General features: G+C 34.6%; 3 protein-coding genes across 3 annotated transcripts; 2 read left to right on the top strand and 1 right to left on the bottom strand.

Annotated features, from left to right (window-relative positions):
• Window positions 1-1,419: 1,419 nt before the first annotated feature.
• On the top strand, window positions 1,420-7,421 carry LOC115722013 (probable acyl-CoA dehydrogenase IBR3). The gene is made up of 17 exons (XM_030651132.2): window positions 1,420-1,841; window positions 1,945-2,079; window positions 2,200-2,340; window positions 2,455-2,586; window positions 2,708-2,893; window positions 3,243-3,320; window positions 3,544-3,663; window positions 3,960-4,058; window positions 4,143-4,260; window positions 4,364-4,629; window positions 4,790-4,984; window positions 5,507-5,649; window positions 5,973-6,057; window positions 6,177-6,386; window positions 6,486-6,638; window positions 6,819-6,923; window positions 7,023-7,421. Exons 1-17 carry the CDS (start codon window positions 1,707-1,709, stop codon window positions 7,212-7,214), a joined length of 2,493 nt encoding a protein of 830 aa, XP_030506992.2. The 5' UTR covers window positions 1,420-1,706; the 3' UTR covers window positions 7,215-7,421.
• A 1,592-nt stretch (window positions 7,422-9,013) lies between these two features.
• LOC115723392 (probable pectinesterase/pectinesterase inhibitor 21) lies at window positions 9,014-12,704 on the top strand. Its single transcript, XM_030652865.2, has 2 exons — window positions 9,014-10,762; window positions 11,801-12,704. The coding sequence occupies exons 1-2, from the start codon at window positions 9,730-9,732 to the stop codon at window positions 12,496-12,498; spliced, it is 1,731 nt and encodes a 576-aa protein (XP_030508725.1). The 5' UTR covers window positions 9,014-9,729; the 3' UTR covers window positions 12,499-12,704.
• Window positions 12,705-17,295: 4,591 nt separating this feature from the next.
• LOC115723906 (uncharacterized) lies at window positions 17,296-18,909 on the bottom strand. The gene has a single exon (XM_030653368.2). The coding sequence runs from the start codon at window positions 18,907-18,909 to the stop codon at window positions 17,296-17,298; it is 1,614 nt and encodes a 537-aa protein (XP_030509228.2).
• Between the last annotated feature and the right edge of the window lie 5,155 nt (window positions 18,910-24,064).

Here is a 24,064-nt window from a genome sequence, read left to right as displayed (position 1 = left end):
CCACAATCAAAGAAAATGTGCTCGTGAGTCTCTAAATCATCACCACAAACTGGACATAACAAAGAATCCAGCTCAATATGAAACTGAGCCATTTTGTTCCCCTAACAGCTGAGAATTCACCACTTGCCAAAGAACAAAACGATATTAATTTGAGCAGATTTAAGGATCTCCAAATAGCTTTGTAATAGTTGACCTAGTTTTGGCCTAACAAACTCTTATATAAGCAGTTAGTTTTGAATCTTTCAGAAGCTCTAGCTTTCATGATCTCAAAGCTCAAAATTTTTTGTCTCAATCGACACACTTTACGCTAATACCAGCTAGTATCTAGTTTGAGCTCATAAAGACCAGAAAGAAGCATTTTTCAAGTAGATGACACTAATCCATTTGATCTAAAGAAAATCTTTCTTTGCTGAAATCGCCCAAATATATTTAGCAAGAGTAGTATGGTTCCACTTGATACCATCTTTAAACTGAAGACCACCATACACTTTCGGAAGACACACTTTACTCCGGAAAGCTACATGAATTTTAATTCTATTGCCATTCATACCCCACAAAAAGTCTCTACATAACTTCTCAACCTTCTTGGTAATGTTATGGGGAAGAACGAAAAATACTCATCCAATAATTACGGAGACCAAATAACATTGAATGAATCAGTTGGACCTTCCTAGCGAAAGACAAATGTCTACTCGCCCAAGTATGCAATCTTTCTTTGATCTTCTTGATGATTATACCACAATCCTCAACTTTCTACTTGGTAGGCCTTAAAGGAACTCCTAAATACTTGAATGTATAGTATAAGCATTTCAAGATTAAAAGGGTTATAGTTGAAATTAATGGTAAAAAACAAATATAAATTGAATAAATATTAAAGTACTAAATAATATTTTTTTAAAAAAAAAATAGAATAAAAAAATATACTTATGTAAAAATTTCAACTTCAATATTCAAATATAATAAAAATTATCAACTATAAATTCTAAATTTTAAATTAAACACTATAAAATACAAACTTTAAATGTAAAATAGTTTAACTATTAAATATAATTTTTATATAATATTATAGATACTTTTAAAAATATATAAATCAGTTTATTTAGTTTATTTGAACGGATTAGAATAATATTCAAGCCACTTAGTATATTTATTAGGAGGTTTGAATTTTTCATAAAATTATTTATATTGTATTTTTTTTTTAAAAAAATTTATTGGGTTTAGTTGGGGTGGTTTATTCAAATTTGACTGTGTAAATTTATTTAAAAAACTCTAATATATAGATGATGATGCCGGCTATAGGTGGGTGTGTGAGTGTTGGAGGTTTTGGGTTTGAGTCCCAGTAAAAACATATTGTAATATATAAACGCTTAAATAAAAAAAAAAAAGAGAGTGATGATGATTCCAAATTTATTAGATTATCCTGAGTAGGAGCCTTTTTGTCTTTGGAAAACACAAAGTTGGAGTTATGAAGTTGGAATGAAACGTGGGACCCTTTTCAAAATCTTAAATAACTTTTTTTTTTTTAGCTGAGTTTTCAATCGAATTAAAACACGTAATAATTTTTATATATTTATTTCAGTTTTCAATACTATTTTCATTGAGTTGGAGAATTTTGTCCACACTTAACAGGATCATATATATATATAGATTTATTTATTTATATTAGATTAGAAGTTTGAGCAAAATTACTCAGTCAAAAAGAAAAAATGGCGAAACGTATATCGGATCTTGTTGGGCGAGTCCACCCAAGTCTGGATTTTGATCGTCAAAAGTTGCTCCAATACGCCTCCGCCAACGTCCATGGCTTCCCTCATTCTCCCACTACTTTCACACTCTCTCAGGTCCTTCTCAAACCCTTATCTATCTATGTCCTTTCTTCTCTGTGATTGTATAAAGAAAGGTTTTTGGTTTAATTGTTTTTCTTTTTTTCCTTTAATTTCATAGTTCGGGCATGGTCAATCGAATCCTACTTATCTTATTGAAGTGGGTTCTGGGTCTTCGTTGAATCGCTATGTTCTGAGGAAGAAGCCTCCTGGGAAGTTGCTGGAGTCTGCTCATGCCGTCGAGAGAGAGTTTCAGGTTAGTCTTTTTCCAATTATTGGATTTGGCATGAAATGAAACAACAATTCATTTGAAGTCTTTTATGTAACTTCAAAATTTGATTTTTTTCTCTCCCAATTTCATTGCTGTATTTACCAGGTTCTTCAGGCATTAGGAGCTCATTCACAAGTTCCAGTCCCTAAAGTTTTTTGTTTGTGTACTGATCCTAGTGTCATTGGGACTGCTTTTTACATCATGGAATATTTGGAGGGACGCATTTTTATTGACCCCAGGCTACCGGTATTGCTTTATAGTTTCTAATATCTTTGCCTAATAATTGATAGTTTGTTGAATTGTGAAATAAACTATGCTTGGTATGAGAGAGTTTAATCAAGTTTTTGACTTTTTCATCAGGGTGTTGCCCCTGAAAGTAGAAGGGAGTTATACAAAGCAACTGCGAAAGCTTTAGCTTCTATACATAATGCAGATGTTGATGCCATGGGTCTAGGAAAGTATGGGCGTCGAGACAATTATTGTAAACGACAGGTGAATCAATTTGTTTCGGTGTTTAGCTTATGTAATTCTTTCTGTTTTAGTTCTGAGTATCAAAAGAGAGAAAGATATATAGTGTCAGCAAACATGCTTAACTATTCATATGTTTGTCAAGGTTGATAGGTGGGCTAGACAATATATTGCTTCAACTGGCAAGGGTAAGCCTGCAGGAAATCCTAAGATGTTTGAGCTGATAGATTGGTTAAGGCAACACATTCCTCTTGAAGATTCTTCAGGAGCCGTGGGAGGCTTAGTTCATGGAGACTTTCGCCTTGATAATCTTGTTTTCCATCCCGTAGAGGTTTGACTTTTTTTTTCAAAGCTTCAATTAATGCAAATGCCAAAATCCCTCTGTTTGATGGGATTAGTTCAATATGGTCCTAAAAAATTATTGTTTCTTATCCTATTTGTTTTATTTCTCTAGCCATTTAGTTGATATGCTAGACAAAACAATGTAATTGTGTAATTACATATAAAAGTAGTGCATGTGTATTTTAACTATTTGGATTTTTAGGTCAAAGTCCAAGGCTTTCCAAAACTTCTTACTTTTTCATTTTCAGAATCTTGTTTCCCAATCTTTTTCATTTCTTTTCTTTTTACTTCGTTATTTGCATTAGCTGCACATCTGATGTGGTGCCTTTATAGTGCAGAATCGAGTGATTGGCATTCTTGACTGGGAATTATCTACTCTTGGAAACCAAATGTGTGATGTAGCATACAGCTCTATGGTACTTATATTTCAACCTCCACTATTTGGAAACTAAAGATCTACAGTATTCTGTTGAGTTTGAAGTGCACCTAAGATTTTGTTACTTTTATAGCCTCTTATCATGTGCTCTTCAGTTTCCAAATTATTTTGATGTTTTTCAAAACCCTTCTAATCACTAAATTTTGGATTCTCATTGAGAGGATTTTCCTTATTTAATGTTCGTATCCTTCCTTTGCTTGCAGCATTATGTTAATGACCTCGCAGTTGACAAATCTCAAATTTCTGAAGGTATGGAACTTACTGGGATTCCAGAAGGAATTCCATCACTAGCAGAATATTTGGCTGAGTACTGCTCTTTAACTGTAAGTCCAATGATAGTACTATTGTGAACTTGTTATTTACTTGTTGCTCCCAACAGTTTTGGAAGAAGTCTAGTAATTAAAATATTAAACAATGTCAGTAATTTGCCACATAATGAGATTAAATGGTGATAGTGAAGAGCATAGAGAGACCAAGCTATTAATGTGTTAAGTTTGACTCTGTATGATTCCATTCTATGTTAATTAATTTAATTTCGTATCAGTTTGGTGCGAGTTACAATTGTTTCCTATTAATTTTATTGAGTGATGGACTTATGTTGGGACTGTTGTAATTGCAGCATAAACCATGGCCTGCAGCTGTGTGGAAGTTTTATGTTGCCTTTTCTTTGTTTCGAGGAGCATCAATCTTTGCAGGAATATATAGTAGATGGATCCTGGTATTTTCTGAAGAGATTATTCACATTGTTATCATGCATAAAATGTTTTGTTAAAAGTATCAATGGTTTACTATTCAAATGTAGGGTAATGCATCGGCAGGTGAGCGCGCCCAACATTCGGGAGACAAAGCTAATGCTCTTATAGACGCTGCATGGGCATTTATTAACCGGGATTACGTGCTTCCGAATAGTCCTCCTTCAAGTAGCTATATCCTGTTGCACTTAAGTTGATTTTTGTTATATTGTGTGACTAGTTTACTCGTCATTTCAGTCATACTAATGTCAGAGAGTATTCCTCTTGCCAGGTGCTTTTGTTCAAAAAAATATATTGGAGCCATCTGAAAATGCAAGTAAAGATCAGGTATTTTCAGGAACGGGGAGATTTGTTCCCAGTGAGAAGGTAATGGAATTGAGAAACAAACTGATTAAGTTTATGGAAGATCACATATACCCCATGGAAAATGAATTCTACGGACTAGCTCAGTCTGGTTCACGTTGGACTGTTCATCCAGAGGAAGAGAGGTTAAAGGAACTGGCAAAGAAAGCAGGACTTTGGAACTTATGGATACCTGTATGTGCTTCAGTCCTGCTACTAAATCAAACATTTCTTGTTTTATTCTTCTTTCTATTATTTAATTATACATTTATTTTCAGTATGCTACCCTGCCGCCTCCTCTTAATGATCTTTCTACTCAAGTGTATGTTGTCTCAAGTCATTTCTTGTTATGCAGTTTGACAGTGCAGAAAGAGCGAAAAAACTGATTTTTGGTGGAAGCAATTATCATTCCTCTGGTGGTACATTCAATCAGTTACTGGGAGAAGGCCTGTCAAACCTTGAATACGGATACCTTTGTGAGATCATGGGCCGTTCTGTTTGGGCGCCACAAATATTCAATTGTGGAGCTCCTGACACAGGAAATATGGAGGTGAGATGAAACTTTAAGTTGTCAACTAAATTTTTTATTTAATTAATCTGACAAGGTCATTTTCATGGAACTGGCTCCGAGTGGTTCAATTTTTATGATTGTTTTTATTGTTGTCAATTTTATTTGTGTAAGAGAAATTTGTGGAATGCAGAATGTAATGATACATTATTAATGTTTGAAATTCTCTTATCAAATAGATTGACTGTATGTTGTTATTATTATGTAATATATAGAGTTTAGGTCTACTTTGAATTTTCAAAACTATTTTGTAGTAGATTTTGAATTGCCTCAATGAAGTTGATTGTATGAGTTACATTTTGTTTAATTTTCGTGTCACCATTTTCTTTCTTCTCTCCATTCTCTGCATTTCTATATCTTTCATCTTTCTCTTCTCTTCCTTTTAAGACAATCTTTGTGTTTTGGGTGTTCATGAAGATAAAGAACAACAGCTTAAAACTTTTTTTTTTTTGTAAGAAAAGCTTTATGGAAGGTCATTGACTTGATAACAACTTTCCATTTTAGGTATTACTGAGATACGGAAATAAAGAACAACAGCTTGAATGGCTTATTCCTTTGCTTGAGGGGAAAATTCGATCAGGGTTTGCAATGACAGAACCAAAAGTTGCGTCTTCTGATGCAACTAACATTGAGTGTTCTATTAAAAGGTGAGTCTACTCAGACCTTTGTAAAGGGAGTTTCCACTTCACATGTTGCTAACACGAGTTCTCTCATCATTGATTGTTCGAGATCATTAGGTTCAATAATAAAGTCAATGAAATTGAGTTTTTTTTCTAACTCTGAAATGCTTTTGTTCGCTTTCGTTTCACTAAAAAATAGCTGTATGTTTCCATAAAATAGACAGTATTATTTTATCTTTATTATTACTCGGAATTGTTATTTGTGGATGTCCATGATCATTATAGGTAGCATATGTTGCTTCCGTGGAGTTTATGCTAATCATGTTTATTGCTGCTGTGAACATGTGCAGACAAGGAGATTCGTATGTCATCAATGGGACTAAATGGTGGACAAGTGGTGCCATGGATCCAAGGTGCAGACTTCTTATAGTTATGGTTAGTTCTTCTGGTGTTGTATGGGACTGTATTTTTATTTTGATAATATATTATTTGTCTGCTGTATGTGATGGGAGTAACATTTCTATTTGGCATTGTATTATGCAACTACTTTACAGGGAAAGACTGACTTCAATGCAGCCAATCATAAGCAACAATCTATGATCTTGGTTGATATTAAGACTCCCGGTGTGCATGTAAAGAGACCGCTGATGGTTTTTGGCTTTGACGATGCACCTCATGGACATGCAGAAGTATCATTTGAGAATGTACGTGTCCCAGCAAAAAATATTTTATTGGGAGAAGGGCGTGGATTTGAAATTGCCCAGGTATAATTCATTGTCTTTCGTTGAAAATCTAGATCTTTATTTGGTATTTGGATGATTTGAAATCACATTTAAGTTGTGTTGTAATTTTTAATCTTGCAGGGTAGGTTGGGCCCTGGAAGGTTGCATCATTGCATGAGGCTGATAGGCTCTGCTGAGCGTGGAATGCAACTGATGGCTCAAAGGGCTCTTAGTAGAACTGTCTTCGGGAAGTTGATTGCCGAGCAAGGTTCTTTTCTTTCAGATTTGGCAAAGGTATGTTGCTTTAGTACCTTGTAGTAGGTAATAGTCGGAATGGGATTTTTGTTCTTACATTTGATTAAATCAGTGAAGTGCTCATCAACTTCCTTCATGTTCATAATCAACTTAAGTTTATATTGCCTATTTGTTATATAATGATGATATTCTTTTTTGTGTCGTGTTTCTGTCATATAGTGTCGGATAGAGCTGGAGAAAGCTAGATTATTGGTTTTCGAAGCAGCTAACCAGCTTGATATACTTGGAAATAAGAGAGCTCGAGGGACCATAGCAATGGCCAAGGTAAATTATTTTTTCTGTATACCCCCTTGTTTTCGGCTGCACAGATAAAGCACCGGGATTTGATTTTGTTTATTGGCGGTTTCATGGTTTATGGTGCAGGTTGCAGCCCCGAACATGGCGCTGAAGGTGCTTGACATGGCAATGCAAGTACATGGTGCTGCGGGGTTATCTTCAGACACTGTTCTGTCACATCTTTGGGCCACGGCCAGAACACTGCGTATTGCAGATGGTCCAGATGAAGTTCATTTGGGTACTATTGCCAAGTTAGAACTGAGGAAGGCTAAGCTTTGAGATCTTTGTATTGACTGTTTCAATAAAAGGGTTTTTCCTTTTTGTGCTAAACAGAGGAGGAATAATCTCAGTATAGTATTTATGTTACATTGGGGGTGAGGGAGGATAACTAAAAGAAAAGAGGAAAAATAACGTCTACTTTAAACTTATACTGACACTGTATTATCGAACTGAAAATAAATATAGCGCTCATATATTCTTATTTTATTGTAAGATGTTAAAATCTGAAGCCAATTTGGTTTGCCGTTTGATTTACCTTGTTATATTGTATTGTATAGTATTGTGTTGGATTACATTGTTTTGTATACTATTATTTTAATATAATACTATGATTGGTATTGACTTATATTAATAGGTTATTATAAACTTGATTTAGAACCCACTCGGCTTTGGATCCCAATTTTCGCATTGGATCCTGACTCTAGCCTTGACCCCAAATTTGGACCCCGATCTCAGCATTGGCCCCAGCCCCAGACCTTAATCTAGGCTCTGGTCTCTGCCTTTAAAAAAAACCCTACATCCGAGAACCCACAGCTCCGCAAAACACCAACGTCCACCTCTATGGAGAGAGAGAGAGAGAGAGAGAGAGAGAGAGAGGAGTGCCTATAAGTGTCGATTTATAACCGACACCAAATCTTTTAGTGTTGGTTATGAATTAACACTTCTATTCAATCTGTATGTATATATTTTTCAATTTTTTGGCTCTCGGTTATTGTTTTAGTATCGGTCTACTAACCGACACTTAAAATTATTATAGGTATGATCAATTATAAACCGACACCTTAGAGTTGGATTGGTCTTTAATGTTATTTTTTTAAAAAAAACGTCTCTCAAACTGATATCAAAAGTCTATTTTTTAGTAGTGAAGGATAGTTAGAATCATTGAGAAATGGTGGACAAGAAATGGATGACTTCCTTCTACAAAAAATAACGTATTGCAAAAACACTCAAGGAAACGTCAAAGGATCACACTAAGAGTTTAATGTCCCGCTCTAATACTAATTGAAAACTTGTGTTTTTGTATATGCCCATAAATTTTGTTAATAATAGTAAAGAAAAATATGATTGTAAAGATTTACAATAATATATTGAAAACTTATTACTGCAGAACACAGATTTGTAGTAATAGAACAGAAATAATAGTGCAAAATATAAAAAACTTGACACAAGAGAATTATATGTAGTATTAGTGTTCTTTCAAACACTCTTAGTCTACGGGGCCATGCCTAGATAATAAAATCAATTAGTAAAGTCTTAAACAATTACAAGTACAATTGACTTCAACAAGTTTAGACGCCCTCTAAAGTTTCACTGCGATCCTTTGTAATTTACTTTGACAATCTAATTTTTGAGCACCACCAAACAACTAGCGAACTCCCTTCGAGTTTTGATGTATGTGTGTTTACTACCTCCGAAGTAAGACTTGGATAAGTCTTTTTTCGAAGACCATTTTCTTATTAATGAAGCTCTTCAACCTATTCTAAAAACAATGTAAGAGTAATGAATAAAGACTAAAACCTAGTAGAATACTACAGGTTTTCAAAAAACAAACTATCTTCTCACAAAGATGAAAATACAAAATTATATGACTAGAAGAGATCAGTTTTTTAAAACTTACATAACTTTCTTAAAATAAATCATGATTTGCAACGATAAAATCGCGATGAGGCCGAATTGAGAAACTTACCAAATAAATTTAAAATCAAGATTTTAACTTTAATTCTTGCAATATAAAAATTATATAATCTTTTATATTATAACAAAACCAAAAAGAGCAACTAACAAAATGGGAAATAAGACCAAATCACGTGCATGCTACTACCAAAAAAACAAAAATCCTATATATTTTAACAAGCATAAAATTAAAGCTTTGGTAAGACTGATAAAAGAAAAACTATATATACATAATATAACATAACATTAACAGTAATATTGGTAAAATTAATAAATAAAAGGTTACAGTTATAATCTAAAAATCATGTCCTCTAAGTAAATACCTAATCTATAAACCAATAAACAAATACTGCTCAGTACATTTAAGAAAAATAAGAAATCACCAAAAGTTTATGGAAGTAATCCTAAATATAAACATTAAATAGTTATGAAGGTGTGTATTATAAATTAGAGATCAATGGTGTAGAATTATGAGAGACCTATTTGTTAGCATAAACTAAAAGTTGAGAGCTTTTTAAACTTGGAAAAGTCTAACAACCTTTTGTGCTGTGAATCTCTACAACCCCACATTTTCTTAACAGAAAACAAACTGTTTCTTTTATATTTCCTTTTTCTTTTTTTTTTCCAAAACACATTCTGTTTTTGGAACATGCGATTATAAATCAAATCTTTCATTCATAGAGTCCAAATGGGCATTTTAGCCAAAGAGTAGAAAAGCCCCCTAATCACTAATTATTATTTCACAACAAAAAAAAAAAAAAGGAAAGTAAAAAAAAGGATTTATATATATATTGGTTATTAGTCATAGATTACAAAATCAAAGAATATCATCATCATCAACATGTCATTTGGTTCTTCTCATAATGGGAATGATAGAAAGAAAAAGATTGCCATTATTGGTACATCTACATTAATTTTGGTGGCGATGGTGGTGGCGGTAGCAGTCGGTTTCAACCGCGGTGAAACCGACTACCAAGCTACCGCCAGCCCTTCACCTGCGGGTAGTGTATCTACCACGTCAAAGGCCGTTCAGGCCATTTGTCAACCCACCGATTACAAACAAACTTGCGAGAGCACATTAAGCAAGGCGGCCGGCAACACAACCGACCCGAAAGAGCTCGTAAAGGTTGCATTCGACGTAGCCGTAAGTTACATTGGCGAAGCCATAAAGAAGTCATCGACATTAAAGGAGCTTGCAAAGGATTCAAGAACAAACCAAGCGTTGGCTAATTGCGACGAGCTTCTCAACTACGCGATCGACGACCTCCAAGACTCTTTTCACAGGATTGGACCTTTTGAGATGTCTAAACTTGATGAATACATGGATGATTTGAAGATATGGCTTAGTGCTGCTGTTACCTACGAGCAAACATGTCTAGATGGTTTCGAAAACACGACCGGTGAGGCCGGGGAGCGAATGAAATCGCTTCTAAAGACGTCTCAAGAGCTTACAAGCAATGGTCTTGCTATGGTGACAGAGATCTCTACAATCTTATCGAGTTACAACATTCCAATGAACATTAGCCGCCGCCTTTTGTCGAGCGGCGGCGGCTTCGAGAGCGGTCCTGGGTGGGTGAATGAGGGACAACGGAGGCTGTTGGCGGCGAAAGGGCCGAAAATAAAGGCGGATGTGGTGGTGGCTAAGGATGGGAGTGGGAAGTACAAGAGTATTAATGAGGCTTTGAAGGATGTTCCTAAGAAGAATAATAAAACTTTTGTGATTTATATTAAGCAAGGAGTTTATGCTGAGAAAGTTATGGTTGATAAGCATATGACTCATGTTATGATGATTGGTGATGGCCCTACTAAGACTAGGATCACCGGAAAGGATAACTTCATTGACGGAACCCAAACTTTCAAGACCGCCACCGTCTGTAAGTTTCTATATATATAATGATATAATTTAATTATAACCTTATATATATTGATATTAAAAAATTAATAATTAGGATATATATATAGATTCTATATTAGATAATTAGACTTTTATATGATCAAGAATTATTTATTTTTGTTATTAATTAATTTATATATATATGGTCAATATTAAGATTAACTGAAGTAATTTTTCCAATTAGATAGACATTTATAGACTTGCTACAAAAGATATACATAACCACAAATATTTCTTGATTAAATTCATCTTAATTAGACATATTTATAGAGTTTTCTTAATTAATATTTGTTATTGTTCATATAATACACAATATAAAACTCCTAATAAATTATAAAGGAATCAATATTGAAAGATTGTGTGTGGTAGGTGTATTAAACTAATCTTATTGTGACACATCAATTAATTTGAACATTTTAAGGGAAAAAATTAATTTTTTAATAAATGAAAAATTAGTTAATGTGTCAAACATATATAAATTGATTTAAATGATACACAACTTTTTAACAGGATATTTTGATTCATTATTAAGTGCTGTTGTTTGTGGTGTTAATTTGTTGAACATTTAACGTATATGAATAACAATACTCATACCATAGGGTTGTAGTAAGTTATTAGTGAACCAACATTAAAATACACCAAGCTATTAATTACATTATACATTTAGGGTTCGTTTGAAATGCAGTATTAAGTCGTATTGTATTGTATTATATTAAATTATATTTTATGTAATATTTTTATGTAAAATTATATGTGGTATTAACTTTTATGGACACCTAAATATATAATATTTTAGTATAACTTAAAGTTTGACATAGTATTATATAAAAATAGAATGTATAATCCAATTCAATATAATACAATACAATACGACCTAATACAGCATTCCAAACGAATCTTACTTTATATATACAAAATCAACATTAAAATAATAACTATTGATAATTGATAGTAAATGTTTATTATTGTAGATTTAATTAATTAATTAATGTATACAATAATTGGATGAATAATGCAGCCATTGTTGGAAACAACTTCATAGCAAAAGACATGGGATTTGAGAACACAGCAGGACCAACAAAGCACCAAGCAGTAGCCCTCCGAGCCAACTCCGACATGTCAGTCTTCTACAACTGCCACATGGACGGTTATCAAGACACTCTCTACACTCACGCCCACCGTCAATTCTACAGAGACTGCACCATCTCCGGCACAATCGACTTCATCTTCGGTGACGCCGCCGCCCTCTTCCAAAACTGCAAAATGGTTGTCCGAAAGCCTCTAGAAAACCAGTTCTGTATCGTCACCGCCCAAGGCCGAACCGACAAGCGCGAGGCCACCGGATTAGTCCTCCAAAACTGCACCATTGCCGGCGACCCGCTTTATCTACCCAACAAGAACAAGAACAAGGCTTATTTGGGAAGACCGTGGAAGGAGTATTCGAGGACCATTATTATGAATTCACAAATTGATGATATTATAGCTCCCGAAGGTTGGTTGCCTTGGGCTGGAACATTTGCTATTAATACTTGTTTCTATACTGAGATTTCGAATCGGGGCCCCGGATCCAATAAGGTTCGACGGGTCAAGTGGAAAGGAATTAAGAATGTTCCAACCACTAGAGCTACTCAGTATACTGCTTCAAGGTTTATAAGGGGTGATGCTTGGATTAAGGCTACTGGAGTTCCCTACACTTCTGGCCTCATAAATGTATAGACATATATATATACGTATATAAATACTTATTACTTTTACGTATGTACGTACTTATATATGCATGTATGCATGCATGCACCGTATTAATTAGTAGTGATGTATGTATGTTTTTTTTTTTTCTATTAACCAAGGGAAAAAAGGAGAGGATATAAGAATAATTAATGGAGCTTAATTTGTTTAATGTAAAAAGAGATCGATTTTAATGTCACTACAACATTCAGGAGCAATAGCGGCGGGCCCCTCGGCCGCTATTGCTCCAGTTTTTGGCCGCTAAAGGGCAATAGCGGCGGACCTCGGCCGCTATTGGTCCGCCGCTATTGCTTGGCCGCTATTAATAGTATTAGCGGCCAAAAACTGGTTCCGCCGCTAATACTATTAATAGCGGCGGAGCAATAGCGGCGGGACCCCGCCGCTATTGCCCTGTGTCAGACTTCGTGTTTCGAGACTGACACAGGGTAATAGCGGCGGGGTCCCGCCGCTATTGCTCCGCCGCTACAGCACACCAGAATAAAAAAAAATAGTAATTATTTTTAAAAATTTATTTATATTATATATAAATTTATTTATATTATATATAAATTTATTTATATTATATATATAAATAATTAAATATTTAATAAATAAATCTAATTAATATAATTAAACTAAATATTAATCTTCATTAATAATTAAATATTATTAATAATTTAAAATTGTCTACAAAGTAATTAACTTTAACATATTAATCTTAATAAAATATTGTCTCAAAATTAAACTAAATTATTACAAAACATAAATAAATTATTCATTAACATCTTCATTGAAGTCTCTAATTATGAAGTCTTGATCTGGATTATTTTCGGTACGAGTCCCCGAAGCCTGTGGCGGAGAAGGCACATACGCTTGGTCTGATGATAAACCCAGCGTCAAATTACCGAGCTCAGCTTGGTTGAAAATGGGAGTTGAAAAAAATTGGTTCTCCTGTGATGAACTCCCAAATAATCCAAAATCAGCAAAGTTTGAGCCGAGCGGAGGAGACTCTGACGGTGTTCGGTATAAGAACTGATTTCCCATTGGCGGAGCAGACGGTTGTTGCTGCTGAGGAAAAGATTGGGGTTGCTGCTGCAAAAAATTTTCAAATTGCTGCTGTGACAAATTTTGAAATTGTTGTTGCGAGGAAGGCTGAAATTGTGGTTGCGTAGGAGGTTGTTGTTGCTGTTCCGGAGGAGCGGCATGACTCTGAGAAGACGAACCACCAGGAGACTGCGATTGACTATACGTTTGAACGAAATTGTCAAAGCGTGGGTTAAATATTAGGGCACGTTGTTCAGGCGTCAAATTACCCCCCCAAGTGGCACGCATAGCTGAGAATATATCTGCCATGGTGCTCATCATTTCAGTAGTCGGTTGGGGAGGCACCGTTGATTGAGTTTGGGGGATTGGTTTCTTTCCTTTGCCCTTGAGCCTTTTACCCACGCCTCTTTGATAGTCAGATCTTTGGCCTAGAACTGTTTCCATAACGTCAAACTGATAACCAGTATCAGATTCAGATTCAGTTCCAGTATCGCTCTGGGATTGTCGTTCCAGTCGCTTCCTATCAAGCTCCTTGATCAGTTCCTCCTATTTAAATCAAAATTGTTAGACTATGTAATTAATATAAAATATAAATTTTAATAATAAATCATTTTAATCACTTACATAATCTTTTGCAGCTAATTCATTCACGAAAGTTCCAGACGGTTTTTTCACATGGATCTCCTTCCATGCGTCAACTACATGCTCTCCAGGAGTACCCCCCTATACAAATATAAACAATTAAATTAGTTTATTATAAGAAAAAAATATTATTAACTATTAAAGAATTTTTTTTTATGAAACATTTAACAATTAAAAAATTAATACATACCATTCCGTGGCGTATGGACGCCAACGATTTTGTGCCTTGCGTTGTTGGATATTTCATTAGTTGCCGATTCGATTTATTTTTAGTTGAACGATTCAAAAATGCCTCGCTAACGAACAATTCGCAAACCGGTTTCCAAGTCTCGGTATTCAAGTAGTCAGGGGGGAATTTGAGAACTGTGTCCCAATCTTCTGGTTTTTTGTAATGTTGTTTGAAATGCTTGTGTCTGAGCGTCTTTCGCTCACTATACCGCTCCGCCATCACCGAATATAAAGTCCCCATAAGTAGGTCTCGGTGGGGATTCCCATCGATATCAAAGTAGTACTATGTAATAAAATAATTTAAAATTATGTTAATTTGTAAATGAGGACATAAAATTATTACAACCTTTAATAATTAAAAATTACTCACTCTGATTCGATTGAGCACTTGATCCTTGTATTGTTGGGGTACATCGGAAAAATTTAGATGACCACCCGGGCACAACATGCTCACTTGTTGGCCAAGAAATCGAACATAATTGCTGGCTTCAGTGCCAACTACTTTGCCGGTTTCAAGATCTACCTCCACCGGTAAGGGCTTACCAGCTTCTCTCCTTTTTTTTTCGAGGTTAGCGTTTGCGGCAACCCCACGACCCTTTCTGACCGGAGGTGGAACTATATATATTCGAGGGAAAAATAATATTATTAGTAAATCATACATTCACTATTTATATTCAGAACAATGTTAGATTTGAGAAAATATGAAAACCTGATTCGCAGGACGACGGTACCCTAGAAGGATCAGGGGGATCCCTGCCATCACCATCCCCACCATGGTGTGTCGCTAACGTAGCAGACATTTTATTTTACTTTGAAGACGGAAAAAAATGTAAGAATTCACAAAATGTGAAACACATAATTGAAATATAAGTATTTAAAATGTTAATACGAAAGAAATTAAATATTCCTTTAATTGTAAAAAAATTTAGTAGCAAATGTTTACAAAATAAAAGTTACACAGAAGAATCACTATCATTTCCATCATTCACTAAGTTTACATTTTCATCCTCTACATGTTCAACTAGTAAATCATCTACTTCTTCAGCAACATAATTCTCATCCAGTTCATTATTCTCTATCTCAGAATCCACTAACTGATCGGACGATTCAACAATTACTGGAGGTTCATTCGATTGCATAATCAACTCTCCAAGATCAACTGTCAACACAAAATTGGCAGAGTTAGAATCACTAACAACATCTACATCAGTCTCATCTTCGTTGTCAGTAATGTCCCAAATTTGTCGATGGCTAATATCTTCAACAACCTTCCAATCGCGACCTCTGAGTGGATCTTCAAGATAGAAAACTTGCTTTGCCTGGTTGGCAAGGATGTACGGTTCATCTTGATACCAATGTCCACGAGTATTTATACTAGTTATATTATTTTCAGTGATTGTCTTCTTTCTTAATGGATTAGTGTTATACCATTTACATTCAAACAATGACACTGTAAATGCACCAGTATAAGATATAGTGATTACATCTTCAAGTGTGCCGTAATAATTAAACCCTTCTGTTCCAAAGAATACGTTAACACCACTATTTTGTGTCTTCCGCTTTTGGTCTCGCTTTGATGCAATAAACCGAACACCATTCACTACACAACCTTCGTAAAATGTTGCTAAGTAATCAGACCCGGAAGCGAGAGCGAGTAACTCATCACCATTTTGTAAAGTTCCAAGCTTGTGCAAGGCTTTATATATCTAAATACATAAAATGTATTAATATGAGAGGAATATAAATGATTGATTTATCATTAACAATTTTGTCGTTATACCTTCTTGTGAAACCACGGACGGAAAGTTTGCCTATGCAAGGCATCGTGATTACCATTAGGATTTTCATGCCTGATCTTGTCCAAATGTTCACTGTGAAGTATGATAATGTCAAGATACGATAGAAAGAGATAGAAAATAAAAACTAAAAATTTAATAAAATAATTTATAAAAATGTAACAAACTTACTCTAAGTAAGCTTGGATTTCAGGAGAATTTTGAAGAATGTACCACTCAGCTTTTTCACGACTGGTATGATCAAGAGGCTTGATAAGTCCGCTAGTTAAAGGACGAGATTGAGAATTAAAAACTGAGAGATAGCGACAAACAGAAGGCGCATCTTCATTTCGATCAAGCCGATTAAATCTTGTTTCACACCCTTTAAAGTACATTGAACAAAAGGTTACTGCCTCATCAGCAACATAACCTTCTGCAATTGACCCTTCAGGACGTGCCTTATTTCCCACATAATTCTTCAATTTTTTCATGTACCTTTCAAAAGGATACATCCATCTCATAAAGACCGGCCCCCCCAATATCGCTTCTTCGTGCAAATGCAATACCAAGTGTATCATTATGTCAAAAAGCTGGAGGAAAAATCAATTCCATCTTGCACAATAACAGAATTAAATTATTTTGAGCATCCTCCATATCTTTTACATTTAGAGTTCTAGAGCATAACTGTCGAAAAAAATTACACAACTGAGTAATAGTTGTTGCACAGTTGTCACGAGGTAGAAATTTACGGACACCAACCGCTAGTACTCGCTGCATAATGACATGACAATCGTGGGATTTTAACCCAATAATGTTAGACTCATCTGGAGAAACTTTACTCTTTAAATTTGAACAGAAGCCATCGGGAAACTTTATTCCTTTAACAAACTGACAAAAAAGTTGTCTTTTATCACGAGTCAAAACATAAGGAGCATGCGGTTTCATTAGCCTCCCATTCGCATCTTCATAAATCCACAACGATTGCCTAATACCCATCTTCTTTAAATCATGGCGCGCATTGGTTGTGTCCTTTGATTTATCATTATCCAAGATGGTTCCTAGGAGACTATCACACACATTCTTCTCAACATGCATGACATCAATGTTGTGTTTTAAAATATTCGTGCTCCAATACTCCAACTCGTAGAAAATACTTTTTTTTCCTCCAATTATAATTTTCTGCAACTCTTCTACGTTTCACGCCCCCAAAATTTTCATGATGTCCGGGAATTTGGGGTTCGAGAGCATTAACTTGTGATAATATTTCTTCACAAGTAAATCGTCGTGGAGGAGGTCTTCTTTCAGCTTTACCATCAAATCGAGTATCCCTTCTCATTGCATGGTTACTTGGCAAGAACCTTCGATGCCCAACATATGATGTCTTCCCGATCACTCGAATGGACGTCGTGTCTTCATTACAAGTAGGGCAAGCTTTATAACCTTGACCACTCCACCCAGACAAACTACTACGAGCAGGAAAATCATTCACTGTCCACAAAAGCGCAGCACGCATTGTGAACATCGAGTTGGTCGAACTATCTCTCGTTGCTACCCCATTATTCCACAACTCCTTTAATTCATCCACCAAAGGTCTTAAAAATATATCCATGTCTTTACCTGGAGATTTTGCACCAGGAATTAAGGTAGATAGCAAAAAATAATTATCTTTCATACATAACCAAGGTGGTAGATTATAGTTAGCTACCACCACTGGCCACATGCTGTATGCAAGACTCATGTTGCCAAATGGATTAAATCCATCAGCAGCTAACCCAAGTCGAACATTTCTTGGGTCCCTTGCAAACTCGGGATGTTTTGCATCAAAGTCTTTCCAAGCTAAACCATCGACCGGGTGTCGCAACACCCCATCATCTTTTGATTTTCCAGTATGATGCCATATCATGCTTTTCGCTGTAATCCTCGAACTATATAATCTTTTAAGTCGAGGTGTCAACGGAAAGTATCGCATGACTTTGCAAGGAACTTTTTTTCCTTTCCCGTTCTCGGAAGTAACCCAACGACTAGTTCCGCAAACTGGACAAGCCTCCTTGGATGCATTCTCCTTATAAAATAAGCAACAATTATACAAACAGACATCGATATTATCATAACCCAAGCCTAATTTCTTCAATCTCTTTTTTGCCTCGTAGTAAGTTGATGGAATATTATTTTCCTTCGGAAACGCAAACTTTAAAAGCTTCAATAATTCTTCAAAGATGTTATTAGGAATTTTTCCCCTAACTTTTAAATGCAATAGCTTTGCTAAAAAGTTTAGAGACGAAATCCAATCACAACCGGGATACAACTCAGCTTCAATTTCCTCAAATAAGTCATCAAACTGAGGGTTTGTGGTTGGTTGTTCATCTTCTCCTTGTACATCCTCTGTTGTTGGGGGAAAGAAGTCTTCTAGAATAGGTATCATTTCATCCTCTGATTCAATATCTGCAACTGCTACATCATCGACAACATCCTCAGGCTCGCCGTGATAAATCCACGTATCATATCCTTGCATGAAACCTCGATCAAACACGTGTGCTCTAACCCTATCTATTTTTTCAAACCTACTATTTATACATCTCACACAAGGACATCGAATTCTTCCATCACAATCCTTATGTTCTGATGCCATTGCTAAAAAGGCTTGTAAACCATTCCAAAATTCATGGCAACCACGATTTCTGATTTTGGTCCAAGACTTATCAATTGTCGCCATCTACAATTTAGGCGACAAATAAAGTGTTACAAATTTGAATAATTTGTAAAGTGTTATGAAATATTTTATGAATTACACATTTAAATAAAAATTTTAGGAATATTTTATGAATTATACATTTAAATAAAAATTTTATGAATATTTTATGATTTACATATTTTATGAATTACACATTAATAAAATTTTATGAATATTTTATGATTTACATATTTTAGGAATTACACATTAATATAATTTTATGAATATTTTATGATTTACATATTTTATGAATTACACATTTAAATAAAAAATTTATTCATTAATATTTACAACTTAAATTAAAAAAATGTACAAATTACTCTTTAAAAATATTTTAATTTTTATGTTATTTATTAATTTATATAAAAAAAAAGTAATAACTTATTATAGTTTAAACTAATTTATTTAAAAAAAAATTAATCTCTTTTTTAAGAATTATTTATTTTAAAAAAATATATTATTTACAAATTTATATAATATATTATAATTTAAACTAATTTTTTTATTTAATTTATAAAATTAAAAGTTCAATTTTTAATTGAATTTTTAAATTTTTTTTTGAGAAATATTTAATTTATAAAATTAAAACTTTATTTTTATAAAATAAATTTATATTAAATTATAATTTTTTTAATTCCATTATTAATATTAATTTTTTAAAATAATAAAATTATCACAAACATATATGTGAAATTACAAAACTTACAATTTATTATACCAAACATAAAAGTTTATTAGTTTAATTACAATTTATATTAAAATAAGAAAATTCATTTTTATTATACTTTTTTATTTTTTTCATTGTTTTTATTTTTCTTTATTTAAAATATGTGAAATTACAAAACTTACATCCTAAAATTATATTTGATAACTTTTTCACTATTCTCACTATATTATCATGATAATTCATATTTAATATACTAAACAAAATTAATTACATTAAATACAAATTATAATATAACAACAACAAATAAACATTAATAAATAATTTCAATTCCACAAAATAATTAAAAAATGTAAATAAAAAAATACACCAATAAAATATTTATATAACTATACAAAATAATATATATAATATATATTTATATAAACAAAAATAACATTATGATATATATAATATACAAATAATACATTATATTTCAAAAATATAACCAAAAATTATATATATATATCCACAGTGTATATAAATATATTAATTAATTATCATTAATAACTTTGTTGTATACTAGAACATTATGCTAAATAAATAGATATATACATTATGCTAAATAAACTTAGAGAAATTACATGTTTTCACTCAGTTAATTAAACTTTCCTTCAAGTTCTTAATTCATTTTTCTGGTCCTCATTTTTTTAACCTCTGTTAATTTAGAACAGAGTCAAATTTAGTTTAATTTAGGTGACCTTTTCAAATCAATGCAGTTTTTAAAAAAGAATTATACGTGCACCGAATTATATATAATTTCAATATATTTATATAAATATAAATAGTATTAAACTTATATATATTTATATTTTTCCCATTATATATCCACAGTGTATACATTAATAATATTACAAATTATATATACAAAAAACTACACAAATCTATATATATACACAACCTAAAAATTAAAACACCTAATATATATACACAGATTTACATAACCCAATATATACTAAAAATTAAAACACCTAATATATTGCAATTTACATAACCTAAAAATTACACAAATTTTTATATATACACATAATACGAAATATTAAAAACAATATATACATTATACATTACAATTCTTAACATTTCAAACATAAAACAAAAAATTAAATTATACAAATCAAAAATATATATATACATAATATAAATACCTTGAACCAGAAGCTTCGGAAGCGGCAGTGGCGGAGCAAGGGTGGTCGGCCGGAGGCGGTTTGGGCAGGCGAAGGCTTCGGAGTGGGCTGATGCGGTTGGGGGAGGCGGAGGGGAAAAAATTTAGGGTTTGGTATTTTTTTGAAGAAAAACGGAAAATGGTAAAAATGGGTCTGATGGGGTTTATATAGGCATTTTAGCGGCGGGGTATTAGCGGCGGACCCCGCCGCTAATAATAATTAATATATATTTTTTTTTTTTTTAAAAAACTGATTATTATTAGCGGCGGGGTCCGCCGCTAATACTTTCAAATGTAACGGGCGGGAATTTTCCCGCCCACTCATTAGCGGCGGACTATTAGCGGCGGGCTCCGCCGCTAATACTAGTAGCGGCGGAGCAATAGCGGCGGGTCCGCCGCTATTAGTATTAGCGGCGGAGCAGTTGCGGCGGACTGCCCGCCGCTAATATGATTTCAAAAAAAAAAATTTCCACGGCCAACAATAGCGGCGGACCCCCCTCTCCGCCGCTAATACCTATGTTAATAGCGGCGGAGGGGGTCCGCCGCTAATGTCCCCGCCGCTATTGAGTTAAAATGTTGTAGTGTGTGTGTTATATTTGAAGGGGAAGTTATGATGAACTGATGATGATTTGCATGCATATAAATATTGGGAAATTTGATTTTCTATACTTACATATACTTAATATTTTTTCTCTAAACACATAACATTTAATATTTGTGGGATATGACACATTTTAAAATATTCCTAAAATACCCCCATTTACATTACTGCCTCCCCTCTCTCTTCTTCTCTCTTTGTTATAAACAAAAAAAAAAATTAAAAAAAAAAATTAAAGTGGGCATCGGGCCCTACATCGGGCCCTACATCGAGCCCATCGGGCCAATCATCTGACCATCGGGCCCTACATTGGGCCCTACATCGGGCCCATCGGGCCAATCCTATAAAATGAAAAAAAAAATTAAAAAATAAAGTGGGCATCTGACCATCGGGCCCTACATCGGGCCCATCGGGCCAGTCCTATAAATAGAATTTTTTTTAAGAAAATCCAAAATGGGCATCAGACCATCGGGCCCTACATTGGGCCTACATCGGGCCATGCATCGGGCCATGCATCAGACCATCGGGCCATGCATCGGGCCTTCATCTTCAAGCTCATATCAAACCAGAAAATCGGATTTTCTTGCCCAGAAAGATCACAGACCCTAGATCTACTCCATCTAACCCTAGATCTAATCAAGAATGCACATATCCAACCTAAATCTATCAACTAACAACATTTTCACCATAATCAATAAGAAAAAAAATTAAAAAATTGAAATGGGAAAGGCTCGTCGCGTGCTCAGTGGATGGGTTCCCTGCGTGGGGTGGTGGGTTCGGTGGATTCTTCGTTCTAGTGGGGATTCGTGGGTGGTGCGATTTCAAATGCTAGAGAGAGAGAGAGAGTTTAGAAATGAGGGGGGTAAAATTGGGTTTAAGTAAAAGTTATCCCATTTTACAAATTATGTATAGTTTTAGATTAAGATACTAATTTTAGTCCCTAATATGCATATAATTTCAAATTTCCCTAAATATTTATATATATACATTAAACACCCGTAAGTGATCATTGTTGTGGGTAGATTTTTCAAATATGATCCTTTTGATGCATTTCTTTGTTTAAAATTAAAAATTAAAAAATATTGTAACCTTAAGATAGTATTTGGATTAGGAGTGAACATAAAAAAAAAATTTAAAATTTTTGTAAGCCTAATGGTATTTTTTTATGAATTTTCTACTCCTAAAACATTAAATGGACTTGTTGATATTAGAATATTCTATATTTTCTACAAGATGTGCGTGCCTTGGAATGACTCGCTCCCAAATGCTTCGAAGAGGAAGCTCGCTCTGTTGACCGGACAGAAGTGAACCATTTAAGGGATGGCCAACCAAAGGTTAGCCAAGTGTGGGGATGTTGTTGAGCCAGAGATCCCTGGTTGACCCCCTAGCCATTGGTTGCTTCCGTCACTAGATCTGTATGGCAGGACTTGTCCACCTTCAAACAAAGGGAGGTCCGTCCTGGTTCTTGCAGTTATTGGTTGGACCGTTTGTCTGTAGACCCTACTCAATTTATTGACTAGTCTCCCTTAGAGAGGATCTCTCATCAGATCCTGATCACCTCTCCCGGGAGTTATCTCATTGGACCGCCTTATCATGGGTCCCTAGCTTTTCTGTTACGACAATCTAGCTCCGCCTGATGAGATTGGAGGATGTACTCCTAGTCATCCATCTATTTTTAAAATTCGCGTCTCTGTTATGCGAATACATCGTAACCAACAGCGCGTGGTTCTTCAGTTTGGCTGACTTGGCAAACAACCTCTCTAAGTCTGGCCAATTTGAAATCTTCTCCCAAATCCACATGAGGCTCACCAATAGTTGGCTCGCCAATTCTTGGCCCCGTTTCCCCAGCATAATACCGGGGACTAGAGTCAATTGTGGTGCTCAGAGGTGGCTCCACGTTGTCTAAACCCTCAGTCGAGGTGCCAATAGTGGATTTTCCCTGGGTGGCAGAGGCTGATCATTGGGATCAGGCGGGTTGTTAGAATCGACCTAACCAATTGTGTTGGTCAAGTTTTTTTATGACTGCTGGGTTGGTAGGGTTGGCCACATCCGTTGGATTCGTGGAGATTTCAGCGGTGGCTGGAACATGAACGTCAGAATTAACAGTCATGGGATCTTAAGGAAGACTCGATGAGGCAGGAGTTGTAGCTAGAGTTCTTCTTGTTATAGCCATGGTGATAGAAATGATCAATCGACAACGCTCTCAATGAATGCACCAAATTATTGACTTCAGATTTGGCCAACCGACAGTGGACTAGTCGTATTTATGACTGATATCACCACATGTATACAATAAGAACAAGTTAATAAAAAGGGACACAATATTTTATAAAAGTTCGACCCCCTTAGATAGTAGGTAATGACCTGCTCCCTTTTTAGTTGTATATACCATTCAGATCACATGTGTTGTGGATTCTAAAATGGCTCTCTTAAGATTACAAATAGTAAGAATCAAGAAGAAAATCTTAAGTAGGTGAGATGAGGGACACTTTGGTCTCTTCTACACTACTAGGGGCATGTGGAAGAGAGAGAGAGAGCTAGGGCTTAGAGCTTCAGAGCATAGAGAGCTTGGAACTTAAGACTTCAGACTTAGAGAGATTAGGTTTAGTTTAGTGCTCTTTATATAGGAGAGCTTACAAGAGATGATAGGTTGATATCCCATAAAATGAAGAAA

This window comes from Cannabis sativa, chromosome 9 (genome assembly GCF_029168945.1).
Source record: "Cannabis sativa cultivar Pink pepper isolate KNU-18-1 chromosome 9, ASM2916894v1, whole genome shotgun sequence".
Lineage (NCBI taxonomy): Eukaryota > Viridiplantae > Streptophyta > Magnoliopsida > Rosales > Cannabaceae > Cannabis > Cannabis sativa.
This window is presented reverse-complemented; position numbering and strand designations above follow the sequence as displayed.

Coding starts and splice junctions, on each gene's coding strand:
- LOC115723906 (XM_030653368.2), bottom strand. CDS start 18,909: ATGGCGACAATTGATAAGTCTTGGACCAAAATCAGAAATCGTGGTTGC.
- LOC115723392 (XM_030652865.2), top strand. CDS start 9,730: ATGTCATTTGGTTCTTCTCATAATGGGAATGATAGAAAGAAAAAGATT. Junction 10,763..11,800: donor TTTCAAGACCGCCACCGTCT/GTAAGTTTCTAT, acceptor TGAATAATGCAG/CCATTGTTGGAAACAACTTC.
- LOC115722013 (XM_030651132.2), top strand. CDS start 1,707: ATGGCGAAACGTATATCGGATCTTGTTGGGCGAGTCCACCCAAGTCTG. Junction 2,894..3,242: donor TTGTTTTCCATCCCGTAGAG/GTTTGACTTTTT, acceptor TTTATAGTGCAG/AATCGAGTGATTGGCATTCT. Junction 4,261..4,363: donor TCCGAATAGTCCTCCTTCAA/GTAGCTATATCC, acceptor TCCTCTTGCCAG/GTGCTTTTGTTCAAAAAAAT.